Source organism: Metopolophium dirhodum, chromosome 2, assembly GCF_019925205.1.
Source record: "Metopolophium dirhodum isolate CAU chromosome 2, ASM1992520v1, whole genome shotgun sequence".
In the NCBI taxonomy this organism is placed as follows: Eukaryota; Metazoa; Arthropoda; class Insecta; order Hemiptera; family Aphididae; genus Metopolophium; species Metopolophium dirhodum.
The window spans coordinates 22,594,470-22,613,785 of NC_083561.1; the positions used below are offsets into that span (position 1 = coordinate 22,594,470).

At 29.1% G+C, this 19,316-nt stretch overlaps 2 protein-coding genes across 3 annotated transcripts; both read right to left on the minus strand.

Annotated features, from left to right (window-relative positions):
• Window positions 1-205: 205 nt before the first annotated feature.
• LOC132938249 (very long-chain-fatty-acid--CoA ligase bubblegum-like) lies at window positions 206-15,313 on the minus strand. 2 transcript variants are annotated; one of them, XM_061004976.1, is made up of 18 exons: window positions 15,102-15,313; window positions 14,486-14,762; window positions 6,848-6,933; window positions 6,660-6,703; window positions 6,518-6,546; window positions 6,148-6,346; window positions 5,920-6,054; window positions 5,556-5,751; window positions 4,355-4,456; window positions 4,123-4,269; window positions 3,999-4,067; window positions 3,750-3,931; window positions 3,193-3,358; window positions 2,992-3,126; window positions 2,742-2,891; window positions 2,534-2,674; window positions 2,187-2,433; window positions 206-1,825 (listed from the first exon to the last, which is right to left on the minus strand). In XM_061004976.1, exons 3-18 carry the CDS (start codon window positions 6,914-6,916, stop codon window positions 1,749-1,751), a joined length of 2,088 nt encoding a protein of 695 aa, XP_060860959.1. In that variant the 5' UTR covers window positions 6,917-6,933; window positions 14,486-14,762; window positions 15,102-15,313; the 3' UTR covers window positions 206-1,748. The 2 variants fall into 2 exon arrangements, with proteins under 2 accessions (XP_060860959.1, XP_060860958.1); XM_061004975.1 differs by having other exon boundaries at window positions 14,821-15,112.
• A 144-nt stretch (window positions 15,314-15,457) lies between these two features.
• Window positions 15,458-18,573, minus strand: LOC132938250 (cryptochrome-2-like). The gene has a single exon (XM_061004977.1). It carries the CDS (start codon window positions 18,295-18,297, stop codon window positions 16,690-16,692), a length of 1,608 nt encoding a protein of 535 aa, XP_060860960.1. The 5' UTR covers window positions 18,298-18,573; the 3' UTR covers window positions 15,458-16,689.
• Window positions 18,574-19,316: the final 743 nt, after the last annotated feature.

Sequence of the window (19,316 nt, forward strand, 5' to 3'; positions counted from 1 at the left end):
AGAAATTTTGCCCAATTTTTATGCGCTTTTGTATTTTACTTCATAGGTAAATAAATCGTCGAGAAAGCTTATCCTATTGGAGCTGCATACATCTCAGTAAATATATGTAAAAACATAGAAATCCGGTCTCTATTCATAACAATAGCTATGGTGGGATTAAATTATAAATTAATAATTACAAACTACAAAACATTAAACAATGCAATACAATTTGTCATCATACTTTTCTTTAATAACATTTGACCATAATGCACATAAAATCAATCACAATTAAAAAAATATTATGTTCTATAAGCTCGTAATAAATAGTGTCTAATGTTTTAAACATTGTTTACATAAAAAAAGCTCATTATCAAACTGTTTGTAATAAATATAACATTGTACTAAGTTTAAAAATATTAAACAAATGCGATATAAATTTCAAAAAATATAAATATATACTTTGTATTATACTCAAAGTACCATTAACTGCTGTTGGGCAAAAATCATCATTTTTACCCAACTAATTATTGTCTTTTTTAGAAATTCTATATTGATAAGTACTATAAAAACTCAGAGCAGCCGAACAAAGATAGATGAAAGAAATTTATGTTTGGACAAAAGTTAAAATAACAGAAAAAAACACTAATCTTAGAAATCAATTAAGTATTATTTCCGTCAAAGTACTTGAGTGTTTTTATAAGAATTAGGTAATAATGTAACTTAAAAAAAGATAATCATTATAAACATTGAATACAGACTTAAGCCAATCCTGTTCTAATAACCTAATCTGACTTAACCGTTTGATAAAAGTTAATATAATGTGGTAAGAACACTAAATAGGTTCGGTTAAGCAGCTCGTGAGCAAACATGGTGAGCAATCACTCACGCATAAAAAAAATTCATACCAATAACAGATTCAAAATAATTTAACAAGTAAAACCAGACTAAAAATGTAAATTAAAGACTAAACAGTTCTTCCGTGGTTCAAATACAAAAAAAATAAGACAAAGCTTTGTTGCACGATTTTTGTTTTAAAATATACATAATTCGACAAAAAAATCACACAATGGATACTATACGCAACAAACTATGTATAATAGTATTATATAAAAACATCATAATGTTATAATAATTGTTACAAGTAACACAACATTACATTAAGAAGAATTGACAATATTATCACGGATTATACATGAAACCGTACAACAAGTTTGTAATATTTTAATAAGTATATATGTGCACACATATTAGAATAACAATTAATGTTATGTTTTTTATTTTTATCACCAATTAATTAACTTAATTTTAAATAATATTCAATTAAAATATTTCATAAAAATTCTAACTGTTTTGTTTGAAAAAAAAAATAATATCACAATAAAAAATAATTCTACTAAAACAATAATAACTTGTCTATTTAAAATAATTAAATTAAAAAGATAATAGTTACCTACAGATAACAAAATTTTGTACACAGCACCAGTACAAAAATTCAGATCACAAGGTAACGGGAAATATAATAAAAATAACTTATTCATATTTAAGTACAACAACAATAGTTTCAAGGGATAAAGAAGGAGATATACAATTTGAAAAATAAAATAAAATTTTACAGATTATAGATTTGAAACTGGTACAAAATGATAGAAAACTGTAAATTCAAACACCCTGCGTGAACAATTTGTGTTTTTAATTTTCTTTTCTGATGTAATGTAACATTCATTGTGTAACATGAACAAAAATTGTCTTTTACCAATGTGGTTTCATCAGTCCTTGTAGAACTCTTCGATTAAATCTTTGTATTTTTCGTTCACAACGGGACGTTTAATTTTTAATGTAGGACCTGAAACAGTTAATCATTTACATTATTAGTTGCTTATTAAACAATACATTTAATAGTTATTTAGAAAAATAAAGTAATATTAATGTGCGAAGCATTATAATTGAAGAGAAAAAGATAATAAATGATTGATATTACTGTTGAGAACATAATAATTAAAATAATAAAATGTAATCAATTAAACATCTTTGAAACACATTCAAACAATTTAGAAGGCCATTTTAGTTAATTTAATGACTGTTAAGTTTTATAATAAAATATGATAAGAAATGTAGAAAAATATCTATAAAATAGTATTAATGCTGACATAATGTAATAAATAAACAATAGATAAAAGTTAAATTCGGTTTTTTAATTGGCTTACCTAATTCACCAGTAGGCAAGGAGAAATCAACTGGCATAAAAGAAAACTTTTGGATTTTCTGTGCATTAGATATAGCTTTCTTGTTGGCTGCATCAATGCCTTTTTGTATCGCATCAAAAACTTCTTTAGGTTTGTTTGCTACAACCTCCGATACTTTGGTAAACTTACAATTAAGTGACGATAGCCATGAAATTACTTCAGGTGTTAAAGTGTCGAGTGGCTCAGCAGTTTCAGCATCTACTTCACACTGAAAACAGACAAAAATGTAAATCAACAAAATTAATAAACAATTTTAAGGAAAATAAAACATATACCTATATAATATACATAAATATTATATAATATACCTTTAGAGATAACAGTATGGACAAGAATTTTCTCTTGTCACCTATTAAGAAAGCATTGCTAACAACTGGTAATACGGCTTTAACATTGTTTTCGATTAATACAGGAGGTATGTTCTCTCCACCTGCTGTTATTAACAATTCCTTAAACACAAAACAACATAAATTAATTATGTAAGTAGGAATTTATACTTAATTTAATTCCCCTTACCTTTATTCTTCCAGTAATAGTAACATATCCTTTATCATCTATTTGGGCAATATCACCAGAATGAAGCCATCCATCGGTGTCTAGGGTACTCTCTGTTTTTTCCATCAGATTCAAATAACCCATAAACACATGACGTCCATAAATACACAACTAAATATATTATGTTAAATTAATATTGCATTGAAAAAGCTATGAATGACATACATTTAATATGTATATTGTAGTACAAAATAAAAATGTTGATATTTACCTCGCCATTACCGTCCTCGTCAGGTTTGTCAATTTTTGAAGTGACTCCTTCTAATGTTTTTCCAACACCAGCAACATTTTCATCAGTTGGATTACTCAATGTATGTGCACCTCCACACTCAGACATTCCAAATGCCTGTTAAACTCATATAAAATTAATTAAAAGTCCAAACAATTGTTAAGAGTATAATTATCATATTACTTCGCACAAAGGTATGTCCAAACTCATAAAATATTTTTTTAGTTCCACTGATATAGGAGCAGCAGCGGAAATAAAATATTTGCATCTATCGAAACCAATAGCACTTTTGATACGACCATATATTAACCATCTGAAGAATTTATACGAGTATGTTTCTCTTTCAACTCTATAATATAAATATCAAAATTATTATTAAATTGCATAAAAAAATAATTCAGGATTTAAAAATATTTGCGTTTACAAATAAATAAATAATTGATACTGAAATAGATTTAAAAATTATATTTTTTTTACATTTTTATTGAACACCAATCCAAATTAATTAATATTGTTTCTATAAATATACTAAGATAAAACCATAGCACTCTACTGGCCTACTGGATATTTTTCCTCTAGGAAAATTTATGAATCATAAATGATTTTGTTAAGTAACCATGACAACAAAAACTTTACAAAAAATTAGTCAGAAACAAAAAACGTGTATTCAGCCCAAAAACATATTTACCTATATTAAAACTATGCTTTATATAATAATGTCTAGCACTAAATGTACTAACCCTTTCATTGCATCTTCATAATGATTTAAGCCAACTTCTTTAGCCCAATCAGCAATGTACTTCTTCAATGAACCCGATTTTCGGCCAATGCTCACTAATTTTTCATTAATTTTTTCCCAAACACGAGGGACACCTAAGAAAACTGTAGGTCTGGCAGCTTGAAGTGTGTTCACTAAAGAACCCTAAAATCACAAAAAAAAATGTGCCTATGAAATAAGTATTAAGACATTTTAAATCTCACAAACAAACCTTTAGAGCGTCTTTTTCACCAAAAAATACTTGAGCCCCTATTGTGATAGCACTATATATATCAGTGATCTATAATTTTAAATTTTGTTAAAAATTAATCATAAACTGTTGTAGATTTACATACTTGAGCTGCAACATGACTCAAAGGTAAATATGACACAAGAACTTCTTTGCCATCCATCAAGGACAAGAATTTTGTTATCATATATGCATTGTATGTTAGATTATCATGACTAACCATGACTGCTTTTGATGCGCCTTCAGTTCCAGACTATTTATAATATATATTTTATAAAATAATAAAATAATAGAAATCAACAGGAATGTTTTGATAAAAATGTTTAAACAAAATTTACCGTAAATACTAATGTACAACACTCGTTGACTCCCATGGATTTCAATATGGCATTTAATTTGTCATCAGATTCAGCTGATCCAATCCTCATAACATCTTCCCACTAGCAAAACACATAAAAAGGAAATATATTATAATACAATTTTAAGAATGATAACAGCCTATATTTAATAGATAAATATACTCAAGTGAACAAATAGTATGGATGCTGAAGTCACTAATTAGTGACATCATCACATTAAAATGACTTACATATTATGTATATATTATATTAGATAATATGTAAAAATAATGTTTTCAAATAAGGATTTATAAAAAAAAAAGGTATTTATTTTTAAAAGACATTTTGGTTTACACTTTATTAGCCTATCTGAATTGAAAAATATATAAGACGAACACACTGTCAGAAATGACTATCAATTATAATTTATAACTATAGTTTGTTTATATTTTTTAAAAACTTGGTCAATCATAATAGGTATGTACAATAAACAAATATAAATAAGAAAAAATTCACATACTACGAAAAGGTAATTATTTTTAAATAATACACAGTATTTACGATTGTATTAAAAATGTTTAAATATGCAAAATTGAAAATATTAACTATTATCATGAAACATCCATCAAACTATTTCGTAAAATTATGCAACTCTAAATACTATTACTTATACATAGAGTAAGGAGTTTTATGCACTAAAAGTATCAAAATATAATATATAATATGTAGTCAAAAGCGTGAAAATATGAAATAAATATGCAAGAAAAAAATGTTTAATAGAGTAATATGATGAAAAAGTGCATAATTTTTATTTGATAATTATAATTATTAGTTTATAAATTGATGATGTATCAAAATAATTTAAAACAAATTGAATAACTTGTAATAAGGTATGTACTTAATGAACTTATTTCAATTTTAATTACTTTTTAGTGCTTATAAAATGTATTTATGAATTTTCTTACTTGACAAAAATTATTTTACAATCTTATTTTAAAAAAAATATTCACTTTAAAATGTAATAAATTTTGAACTTTGCTCAAACATCTTACAGAAAAAAAAAAGGTTGCTTTAAGTTTCAAACTATTATGATTTGTAAAAATAACTGATGAACATCCAAAAATGTGAAAATGAAAAAATATGCAATTACATAAAAATCCACTATTTACTTATATATAACATAACTAAACTAATAACTTACAGATAAAACACCCTCTTCAGTAGGTTTGCCTTCATATTGAATGATGGCTTTCAAATGGGGTAGACGACTTTTGATTGATAGTATTTTTTCCAATTGTTTACTATCTTCAACTACAGCAATGTTTGCTTTACTTGTCTCTAAACAGTGGAGACAAGCATCAACAAGATTTGTTGTATACATTCCAGCAGCAAAACCACTTTATTAACAATAAATAATCATTTAATACATTTTAAGATGTTAATAAATATAAACAAAATAAAATAAGACTTCAATAATCAAAGTACACATTAAACATACACAATAGAAATATTTATCTGTCGTGAAAAGTGTACAGTAATTTACAAGTCAAAAAACTTTATCTTACCCAGCATAAATGGCACCTAAGTCTGAGTAAAACCATTCTGGTGAGTTAAACCCGATTATACAGACACCATGAAATCTCTCAAGGCCCAACTTAATAAAAGCTTTAGCAACAGTTCGTACATTTTGTTCATATTCTCTGTAAGTACATTTTATACGTTTATTAAATTAATTGGATATATTTTTGAAGTAATTATAATTTTAATAAGAATCAAATTTTATATATACATACTTATAAGTAACTTTGACCCATTTATTGGCCGATTTATAATTTAACGCCGGTAGATCTCCATATTTTTCAGCACTTTTAGTCAAAAGTCCAGGTACAGATACAGGTGTATTATCTGCACCAGCCTCAATTCTTAAAGTAACTCGGCCATTTGCTTCACTTGTATATTTTTGTGAAGCAGGTAAAACTTGATCTGGTCCATCTAAATATGACAAATTGCATTATATACCTATTTATTTGGGTGAACAGTTAAGAGAGCATCTAATTTAGTTTCAATATTTATTATTATAAATAATTTAATATAATATTTAATTAATAAATTAAACTCTAAAATAATTTTATATTTAATATAAAGAAAGAAACAAAAACTTACAGTTTTCTGCTGGTTTGGAGCTTTCAAAACTTTAATATCGAACATAGAAAAACAAATGAAAAAATATATAATATTAATAATAATTTATAAATTAGCAATGTCTAAATGATTAATTTTTAGAAATCATTTATAAAATACTAACCTCATTGTTGTGTTATTTTCAACAGCACTAGGTAAAAATGAATTCTATGAAACAAAAATCAAAATATTAATATAATGACCAGAAACAAGAAAAATATTTCTTAATAGGTACATTTAACTATATTTTGTGTTTTGATCTATCGATTATCTGTAAGCACTACAATTATATTATATTTTACAGTAACTAACCTCTTTTATTTTGTATTGATTTCCACCATTTTGCATAACGCTTGGAATAATATCACCGTCATCACTCATAGTGAATCAAATAAGTACTGAAAAAATAAAAATAGAGATCAATTATTATTAAAACAGATTACAAATCATTAGGTATATTATCTGTTTAATCCAATTAGGGAATTTAAAATGTGATAACATAGGTATATCTGATGAACTACATTAATTATAATATTATATTATTAGGTATTAAAATAATTATATTTCCATGATTTATGGTAGGATTGGTCATAAACCAAAGTTCATTTTTATTCTCTAAACATACCTATTTGGCAATATACCTATAACAAACCTTTTAATCTGCTTTAAAATGAAATATACGCTACACTACAACTATTTATTACATTTATTTTGATTACAGAATTGTCAATGGGTACCTATTTCACAAATTATTTCATACAAAGGATTATAAAAAAATTTGATTTTCTCCCTTCAAAACTTCTTTCTCAGTAATTTTTTTTTTTTTTTAATTTATCAAAACATCTATGATTAACTTCCACTCATTAGAGGTGTATAGCAGACATTCTCAAACTTTTGTTCCTGTATATCAGTGTTGTATGGAACAATCTTACACTACTAATGACTATATATAGAACTATTCAACTATACAAATTCTTAATAAATTTATAACAATCATAATTTTAATTTTACAATATTTAGTATTCACACAAAATATAAAGTAAATATTAGATCAGTGACAATCATCAGCAAAATTATTTATTTATTCATTTTCCATACCGCCACAACCAGGCCTAACGCATAACACTGTCACCAAGTAGCCTTCCATATACCATCAATGATACACATTCGACATATCACAGTTTGAAAATTGCTTTATAGAGTATATTAGAATTTTGATAATTCTAATAACCCAAAAGTATTATTTTAGAAAAAAATTTCACATCATTGTAAAACCAAGAATTTTTTCAGAATTAAAATTTTTTTATCAATTATTGCTATATTTTAAATTTCAACAATAACTAACAAAAACAATAACCAAGACATGTGTGTTTATATCATAGGTAATTATAATCTTCAAATATTTATAGTTTATTCTGTTGATAGTCTTATTTATAAAGTCATTGAACCTATGCAGCCGTGTAGGTACAATGTACCTATTTTAAAGTGTTATTTTTTTATCATAAGAGTTAAAATTTATTTACTTTAGTAAATTTTGTTAAACGTTTTATATATATCTAAGAAGTATATGATACCTAAATATCTCAAATTTTGTTAATGATTATTTAATTATAATATCTATAAAATCGAACGATAGATTTTCTTCTGTACAAAAAATAAGCAAGACTTGAAAAAATTGTAAGTGATCTGACCTTCCAAGTTTTAAGTACCTTTACTATTTTCATGTCTTCTTTAAAATAGGAAGGTAGGTATTCAAAAATGACCTTCAGTTTATATACATATACTAATATTTGGCATTGCTTATAAATTACAATGTTAGATTTAAGATTGAACAAACGCGATGATTAAAAATATAAAATTATGTTCAAAATTACAGTGTAAATTATAAATATATTATATATTATATATATTCCTCTTGGAATATTACATCAATATTATAGAATTTTTTTTATTATATTCACCTATCAGAAGAAATTTAAAAAATGTGATTTTGATTATAATATAATAAGAATTTTTAATTTATCATAAATAAGTACTGTTACAGAAAACTCTATATTAAAAAATAATTAATAAAAGTAGGTACCTACCTACAATATTAATAATTATTCTAACATCACAGACTGGTCAAAGATTTATTATTTTAAAAGTTTACTATGTTTTTTTTACCTATAATAAGCCAAATAATTGAATAGTATATTTAGTATTTACCTACTTAATAAATTAAGATAACATAAAATGAATTTCTAGTTGAGAGATCAACAGTAATTAATTGATTTAATATTTTAATCAATGCAGAAAGAAGTACGTACATAATATGAACTTTCTGAAAAATATTACCTAATTAGACAGTATAAAGATAAATTGATTTTTCACCAACAACAAAAATGTATAGTAGCCAATGGGTTTGTTGTAATTTTGAGTAATAGTGAATTATTAGATTAGTAAGAATTTATAATTGACCTCTTCAATAATTTTTAATGAAAAATTAATGTTTATTGTAAGACAAGAATTATTATAAAAGCATTTTTTCAGAAAAATTCTAGGTAATTGTAATAAATCACTTAATTATATTATACTAACTACCTTTTTCTTAAATTTAAAAATTACAACATGAGCTTACACGCTGGCTTCAATTATATTCGAGATTATGAATATTATTCATACAACAACAATTATTATTAGGTAATAAGAATTAAAACCTTGAACAAATTGTTCAGTACCTACATTAAATTATATAATTAATAACTATTTTACTTATTTTAATTTGTAAAACAAAGTATTACGAGAACTAGGCACTTTATATAATTAGGTATACCCGGTTATAATAAATGTTAATTTTTATTTATTCATTAACTACCTACATTACAAAACAATTAAAATATTCTGACAGGTACATTGAAGGGAAAATTGAAAAAATAAACATAGGTAAGTTGTTTTAAATGTCATATAGACTTGATTTCTTTATCATTTAAAATGCATCAATAAAATTATAGCATTCTCATCTGATTTGTTTAATTATGTTTATATGTATTCAATAAAAAATGTATAAGAATTATAACCAAATATTTTTTTTTCCATATATTTTCTAAGAAAAAAAACAACATAATATTTGTATAGGTAGTATCAGGTCTAAGAAGAAACTAGAAAACAAGGATGTGGACTACTTAAATATTTATTGAAACAGGTTTAGTTTAAAATCAAGTTTATAGTTCATCTGTTATTCAAGATGACCTCAAAAATATATACCTATCTAAAATCAACTAACCTTACTAACAATATAGTGCCAACTTACTACATATATCACAACATTCTGATAACTGTTTCCTCGAAGGGTATTCTATATAGTGTATCAAGCTATTTTAAACATAATCATTTAATTACCTATATATATTATATTATTATTACCTACCTATGTCATATTTGTTATTTGTAAACAGGTACCTATTTAAAAACCTATAAATTATTACATTTATGTAATAAAAACCTATAAATTATTACATTTATTTGACACAAGTAAAGTACAGTAAGATCTATACATATATATTTGTTTTAGAGTAACACCGAAAACCAAAATCGATTTTGTGGAAAACCTATTTTGCGTAAAAATTCCCGTTTTTCTTTAATTTTTATGTTGTTTTTTCCTGGCACTTTTGAAAATTATTAGGAATTTTAAATTTTAAATGTTGAAAAATAAGTGTCCACTGTAATTTGGTACATACTTCTAGTATAATTACAGTGAAACTTCCAACTAACAAAATGTTCTGTTTAATTAAATATTTTTGTGTACCAAACCAAATTAGAACCAAATGTAGGTATTTAATTCTATTTTACGAAATTCTCTGTAATACAATTTTTTTTGTTGCTCATGAGGCCATGAGACTTTGTAATATGGAAGTATATCATTGTACCTACATGGCTACTTAAAAAAAAAATAATAATTTTATTTGGATACATTTTAATAATTATAGAGCTGCGAGTTTATGCAGTAAAAAAGCTTAAAACATGCATTTAAAATATCAAAAATTCACTTTAAAATGCACTATACATATATCCTGAAAAATAAATTCAAAATTCAAAATATAAAATCTATAAAAATCGATCAAGCTGTATTAAGAAAAAAAACTATATTTTTAATCATTGAGGAAAATGCTTAAGACAAAAATTAAATAACAATTCATAAAATGTGAATAAAAAGTTTTTAATAAATATTAAATGAGATTTGTAAAAATATCAAAAAAAAAAGTAATAAAGACTGAAAAATTGACCAATAAAAGATAAAACAAATCATTAAATGAAAAAAATATTCTAAATTGAATTTGTATGTACCTAATTTAAACTTTGAGTTAGAAAAGTTATGTTTAACAAAATGATAAAAAGAATGAATTTTCCAATAAATGTACAGCTATATATATATTATACAGTCACAATATTGATTTAAATCTTTAATTTATTTTATTTTATTAATAGAGATATCAAATATGATAGATATAAGGAGGAGTGTTATGAGCAAAGAACCTCACGTATTTTCTTCCTCTAAAATTTCTTAGGTGCTCAAGCCCACCTAATACTTATGGGTGATTTGTTTTTTATAGTGGGGCCTAGTGCCAAGATAATAAAACTATTTTTTTTAGGAAAAGAAGAAAGTGCTATTTATAAGTATAGATAATAACTACCTAATTAGGAAATATTGTAATAGATAATATTATAATGATTTACAGGGGGATTTACTTAATAATAATCATAAACCAAGCAAGACAATTTGATATTTGACAATATTTTAAAATAAATACACTCACTAATCAGTGATCAAGGATTTTTCTAGCTACAAATGAATATCTACAAAATAAAAAGCAAATGAGTAAATAATTTGATTAGAGGATAATTAATTTGCATAGTATTATGAGTTATGACTCATAAAATACACAAGGTCTTGAGGTATTAACTAATTGTCTACACAAATACAGTAATCCATTCATAGTTTTAATAGCTTGTATGATTAAACAAGAATTTCAACATAAAGAGGGATTAAACTAACAAAAAATAGTCACTATTTTCAAAAAAAATTGTTTTAAATAATTGCTCCAAAAATATTACTAAGATACCCTCGAAGATACCCAAGTAATTAAAAATGAACACCTAAGAATATTAAAATTTTAACTGTACCTATTATAGGTAGGTACCTAGGTAATTTGATTTTGTAATTACTAATTACTAATCAGTACCTAATTACATATTTAACAACATACTAGGTAGATAATTAATGTAAAATATGTAGGTAAGTACTGGACTATATCTTATTAGAAATATAATTTTAAAACACAGAGGTGTCTTAAAATTATAAAGAGATGTCTTATAAATAATTTTATAAGTAAGTAGACCTAATGAACCTAATGAACTGGAACTGAACTGAATCTGGCAATAAGTTCTGAAATATATAATATAAAATTAAGTGAAACATTTTGCCAATAAAATTAATATTGAAAAACATATTCTGTTTTGCATACTTATACTACCTATACCTAATTTAATTTACTCCGAGTTAAAATATTATTATTGAATTATGTTAAAATAAATAAATACAAAATTGTGGGTTCTAGGTGAGTTAATATTATATAGTTAATATATAGTAATATAGTTATATATAGTTATTATATAGTTAATATTATATATTTTATATTATTTTAGTCATTAAATAAGAAAGTAAGTACACTCTACAAACTAATTTAAAAAGTTATATTGGAACAATTTGTAGAATATAGTAGGTACATATTAAATATCTTAAGGTACGTATTTTTTCAACTCTATTTAATTTTTATAAGAAAAAATTAAACATTGTACAAAATTTAATTTGAATAATTAAGTTCTTATCAGCTTTAAAATTTAAACGTCACAGTTCATAATACCTTGCATTTAAATTTATAAGCCTAGCATGCAAGTACCTATATCAGAGGCGGATCGAGGTCACGAGGTCCTTATCCAAACCGTAAAGGAGAAATAAATGGACCAACAAAAAATATTTTACTTTAATGCTTATTTTTTTTTCATTATTTTTCTATGTAGACCCCTAATAACTTACTAAACAAAAAAGATTTACTGAAACTAAACACATTTTTTCAAAACATTCGGACCCCTTTGAAACTAATTACAACCACAGACCTAAATCAATTATGAATAAATATTGCAATGTTCAAACGTGTAGACTATTTCTTTTATTTATTTTTCAATTAACTACCAATGTATTACATTTGTGAAATTAAAAGAAATTTGTTTATTATAAATATCATATAATATAGGTAGGTTAGATAGGTCTACCTAAATCTATTTGTCTTTAAGTATAAGTGCACCTAGGAACATAGGTACCTATATGAATGAGCAAAAAATGTCACAAATTTTCTTCAAATTACCCAGCAACAATTAATAATAAAAGCCGTAATTTTTACATGCCGATTAGCGTTTTTTAAATAAATACCCCGATAAATACTAAACTCAATTAAATACTTGTTTAATAATGCACCTAAATAATAGGTTAGTAAAACCAACATTCAAGGACATTTATTTAAAGTTATAGGCAGGAAGTGCAAGTGTATACATATTTTGTTAATGGGTTTATCTTAATATCAAAATATATATTTACTATAACATGACATAAAGTAGGTAATCTGTCAAAAAAAAATCAATCAGATATTTTACATAATTGTAGATAGACGAGAAGATAGACACGTATAAAAATATACATGTAGGAACCGGGTAACTACCTCAAGCCGATATTACACTAGTCATCGGTCAATCGACAAAATGTACTTTCCTTCGATGTTTACCAACTTTAAGTCGAAACAGTGTAATACCGGCCTAAGGTACCCCATTCTTACTTAATTGGGTATACATGTATATTTTTATACGTGTCCATCTTCTGACCTATCTAAAATTATGTAAAATAACCATTTGATTGTTTAACCTGTTTTATACTGGCTTATTACAATATTCAAATTTGGTAATAGGTATTATTCAGTATGCATACAATGATAAGTAAACCCAACTAAATTAATAAAATATGACACTTTTAATAGTGTAATGGTGTACCTAATATTCAATAAGCAGATAAAATATAATATCGGTATTGAGATAGGTACACATACCTAATATGTTGTGCTTATCTTGTGTCAATAATGACTATTTAAAATATATAGGGCTTCTTGCGTTAACGAAGAGCACACTCCAGGGTATGTAAAAATATAACGAAAAGAAATGGTCTATAATTACCAGGAAAAAACCCTAGAGCCTAATGTTTTTGGACTTGAGAGCACCGCCTAGAGCAGAGGCACACTCGAATAATCAAATTCTGGAAACAAATTCAAGACAAAAAAATACAAAAAAAAAAAAAAACCGTTTGATACGATTTGATAGGTAGTAAAGTAAGTTTTTAATGTTCCCAAAACGAGCAAACATTTTCTTATTAAAGACTCAATGAGATAGAGAAGAATAGCATATTTTGTGTTATACCTACTCAATATTATGGAAATAATTATGCTAATTAAATACAACGCAAATATGCAAATATCTTGTCGAAGTTCGCACTGTCGTCTACAGACAAACGACAATATGGAGTGCGAAAAAAAAACGATCTTATTCAATTCAAATTTATCAGTTGGTCGCGCGAGACGTCCTGACCTCTGTGTCGGACTCGTATTATCATACATCACACGCATTCACAAACACGGAATAGGTACACAATCTTGGGCAGGAATAATATTATTATTGATGTCAGACGTGAAACACCGCCTAATGGTTCGTGTATTTTACAGAAATTAATCGCACGAACACCTATTACGAACTACGATTGAAGGAGGATAGACAGTGTATTATTAATATTCTACAAAGGTGTGGGCCCGGTCGTGAGTTAGCCTGTCGGACCGTCCTCCTTCGTGCAAAGTAAAATGCCAAATAATTTACCTCTTCGTCGGACGTCGAATATGATATTACGGAAAAGGACGATCTTGTCGGCCACTACGCGTCTTCTTCGGGAGCCGACCGACAGAGTGTTACGACCAAGTCTGCGACGACAATACTGACGTTACGAGACGTCTCTCGTGTGGATCGCACGGGACGGTAGCGGCGGCACTCGAACGCGAAAAGTGCGAGTAGCGAGTGGCGGCCGACGGACGGCGGTGGATCGTGTGCGACCGGCTACGAAATCCAAACGACTCTCGTGTGTGACTTCCTCCTCCTCCTACAACGACGACTTTATAATATAGATAGGTAAGTAGGTACTAGCGCCGGCTGTATACTGTAGTAGTTTCCTGTACACTTATCGGCGTTGAAGACGATAAGCAAATTTTACGACTGTCAAAATATAGCCCGACGCAGTCGTGATTTAAACGACGAAACGATTTATAATAATAATAAACGAAAAAGCCGATAACGCGAGCGAGAGACGTTCCGAGGGGGGCCACGTCGGAGGACGACGACGACGGCGGATGAGTGTTGGAAATTATTTATAAATATAATTGCACATACACATTATGTATACACCCATACAATATTGTATTATTATTATTACTATTATTACCGCGACGGCGGCTGATGATCGACACGGTGTTTGTGTGTAATAATAATAATTACGACTGTAATTTATTGAGCACCGCAAATGATAATTGTTGTCGTTGTTATAGGTACAGTATAGTGCGAGTTGCGATTTTTTCAGTTATTCGCAGCACTCGCGCTGGTGAGTAAATAATAATATGTATTATTTTTTTCACGGCGACAACGACAGCAACTGTGACACGCACGTACACACTACACTGGCGTACTCCGGTACTCGTGGTATCGGTCGCGGAAACGGTTACGGGATTGGAAATCGGCGTTGGCGCAAAAGGTGATCGCTCCCGGTCGGATCGTGGTGGCGTGACGTCACCTATGCGGCCCGTGGTCCGTATGGCCGAGTACGCGTGGCTGCCGCCGTCGCCGCGTCGTCATGGAACAACCGCGGCAGCGGCCACACCTACGCCTCGAACACCCGGCGCTTGAACGAAACCGCTGTACGCGCACGTGACGACGTGGTCGACGGTCGACCCGGCGGCGCCGGACCGATGACGTATGGCTGGGCGGGCTTTCACGATCGCGCCACTCCGGCAGCGGCCAATGAGAAACGGGCACACCGCCGGGCCACGACGCTAAAATAGTAAATTATGCGTACCGAAATGCGAATTCCGACTTCTGAGCGCAACTACGGAACGAGGCATCCTTTTCTTTTCTAATTTTTTTTCGCCTCAGTTCTTTGGATTTTTTAGAAAATAATTCGTTCAAAAACGAAGTATAAGTGCCGACAACAGTATATATTTTATTAATTAGATAGGTATTATATTGAACAGTGGAAACAAACCGCCACGACCCGTTTCTCCGCCATGACCAGTTTTAAACGTCATAATAATAGTAATATGCTGCTGACTGGATTTTTTGACGAAGACCGTGATTATTTTTCGTTTCAAGGTTGTCGTTGTTGTTGTTATCGTCATCATCATCATCATCACCATTCACCACTTTCATTATCATGGTCATCATAATATTCGGTTGTCGTGTACTCGTGTACAATAGTACAACGTACTCGTTTTCGCTTCGGGTCTTCGGGAACTAATTAGTACGACCAACACACGTCACACGATATACGACTTGACCGTCATGTATACAATATTGCGTAACAAAAAACAAGTAACAACAACAAAATTTCAATAAATGTAATTATAGTCAATACCTTACTTAAATACAATTTGTTCAAACAAGGTTCGATTTTTATTCAGAAATAACTTAAGTTATAATATTAAAAATAATATATTGCGAAAATAAATAATGTTTTTTAGTACAATAGGTTACAACATAGGTACTATATTAATGTGAAAATTTGAAACAATACTTACAATAATTATTTTAATTAGATACCTACGTAAATACTTACTAAGTACTAATTAAATATACAAAAATATTAATCGTTGAATTAAAAAAATAGTAAAAACATGACAAATATTGACAATAATAATATACATTTCAAAGTTAACGTACAGTACCTATAACAAAAATATAATTAAAATCGGTTAAAAGACTGAAGATCACATTAGCAATTATTTATTCAAAACAAATTGGGTAACTAAACAACATAACAATCATTTTAATTTAGGTTTTTTTATATTTTTCTTATCGGGGGATGTTGACACATTTCTAGATTTTTTACTATTGGAACTCTTGCCAGCTTTGGTACTCTTATAAGCCAATGACATTTTTGTAATATTGTTTTTGTATACATCTTCGTGCACTACCACTCGTTTTGGATAATGCACTCCAACCACACAACCAGCTCTTTCTTGAATGGACTTGGGTGCCGACCATGGTTCATATATATACTGATCTGGATATTTGGCCAATTCTGGGATATATTTTCTGATGTAATCACCACTCTTATCAGTCTTCTTACCAAATGCAACTGGACTGTAAACTCTAAAAAATTGATGGAAAAATGCTGACGCCGACAACCACATCCAATTCCCAGCGTTCATTGACCAATCGGCATCAAGCAATAATTCTTCAAATACAGCTAAACCCTTTTCCCAAGATATCCACAAGTCTCCTCGGGTTAAAAAACATGCAACAGCATGTCTGGCTAAATGGTGTATCCAGCCTTCATCTCTCAGCTGTCTCATGATGGCATCAATGAATGGATATCCTGTCTTACCATTTGTCCAGGCTTCTAGCGCATCAGGATTGTTGTCCCACGGTACCTGACAGCAAATTGAATTGCCAACCATTTTATCAAAATTGGGAGTTGAAGCACCAACAGTATAATAAAACTCTCTCCAATACAACTGACCAATCAGAGATACAGGAGGTTTAGAATGAGGGCTATTACCTATAACTTCTTTTAATCTGTAATAAAAATGACTAGCCGATAAACACCCAAATTTCATATATGGACTTAGTACAGTAGTGCTGGGCTTTAGGCTATTCGGTGATGTATTTGGTTTTTCAAATTTACATACCCATGTCTTGTTTTTCATATATTCTTCCAAACGCCTGAGAGCTTCTTTTTCTCCACCAGGGTACAAACACGGTTTAAGTTCTGCAGGGTTGAAACCCTTTAATGTTAACAATTCGTCCAGCGTTGGCACATCAAACTCTGGGTTGTTTAAGTCATCATCAAGTAGACACTCAGAAGGCAACATATCTGGTGCAGGTATTGGTCGACGAGGAGTTGGCATCGAGCCAACAACAGATACAAACTTCTGATAAGTCATTGGAACGCTGCCTCCATTTGCCCTGAGTACAAGTTCAGTGTTATAAATAGTGTGAGAGACCTTTTGTTCTACTTTAACACCATGTTTTCTGGCCAGTTGTTCCACTTGATTGTCCCTCTCTCGAGCATACGGTTCAGTGTCCAACTCGAAAGTCAACAGTTTAACATTCCATTTGGCAAATAAATCTGGAAAGACTTCGTGTGGCAACCCTCTGATAACGTACAGTCGCGTGCCCAGTTGTCGGAGTGTCGTGTCCAAGTCCACGAGACTCTGCTGCAAGAACCTCCAGCGATTCGCACCTGCCCGTATGTATTTGCGAAAATAAGGGTCCAGTATGTAAATGGGTCTGAGCTTGTAACGCTCACCGCTACTGTTCTTCGCTTCACACGATAATTTGAACGCGGGGTTGTCGTGCAGACGCATACCTTTCCGGAACCAGTGCACGGTTGTCTCGTGTCCCGCATCAGCATCGTTCTTGTCCATGTTGTTAATATTACGATATTATGATCTTGTTGTGTTTTGTTATGCGTAAATAGATCAAGTGGACAAGGTAGGTAATCCGCAAATTTAAGATAGGTACCTACTTTTGGGCGGCGCGAGTGTAATGATTTTATTACGAGCCCTTTAGTAGTTTCAGATTTTTTGACATCATAGGTATAAAAATAATCAACTATCAATAGTATTCATTTTAAAATTGAAAGTTTCAACTTGAGTCTTGAATTTTTAAACGTAAGAATCTATAATCTATAATAATCTAATCAAACGATTTTTATCTTTATCGTGATATCATGTGATAACAGTTGTATACAAATTTATGATAAGCCCCTAGCGCCTATGTCTGTGCATCAGCGACACACAACTACTTTACTACTGTTCTACTCATGACCAGGACCGATTGGCCCGGCGAGTTACCGAGTAAAACTCGGTGGCCCGCGACAATTTTGGGCCGTTCAAGTCATGAGGGGCCACGCTGACTGAAAATATGATAAGAGTTAAAAGTTGAAGAATTTGAGACTATAAAATAAAACTATTCACGGAATAATAACGTACCCATAGGCCGCCAGTTTGTAAGTGGGCTGGTAAAGTACGGAAAACTTAGTGGGCCGGGTTTGTCCAATCTGGCCCTGCTCATGACAAATTATGTCATGGACGATGGACCATGGGCATACCATGATATAACTATTTAAGTATATAACTATTAGTTGATGATATAGATACCTACGGGTGCCCAAATCAAAAGTTCTGCCAAAAACAAACACACCCGTGTAAACTAATCTACAGTACCACAGGCTAATGACCTAATAGTCAAAACCTTAACCCTAATAAAAAAAAAAAAATTATTATTTAAAGTCCTTGTACATTTTTAAGCTATGAGAATGGGGCAAATGTAAACAAATACAATATTTGTTTTATAGAAAATGTAACAATAATAACCTCTTGGGTTTAAATTAATTTTGTTATAAATGTGAGAGTATAATTAAATTACAAGGATCAATAATCGA

Coding starts and splice junctions, on each gene's coding strand:
- LOC132938249 (XM_061004976.1), bottom strand. CDS start 6,916: ATGAGTGATGACGGTGATATTATTCCAAGCGTTATGCAAAATGGTGGA. Junction 4,270..4,354: donor GTTGTACATTAGTATTTACG/GTAAATTTTGTT, acceptor TATTATAAATAG/TCTGGAACTGAAGGCGCATC. Junction 2,892..2,991: donor ACGAGGACGGTAATGGCGAG/GTAAATATCAAC, acceptor TAATATATTTAG/TTGTGTATTTATGGACGTCA.
- LOC132938250 (XM_061004977.1), bottom strand. CDS start 18,297: ATGGACAAGAACGATGCTGATGCGGGACACGAGACAACCGTGCACTGG.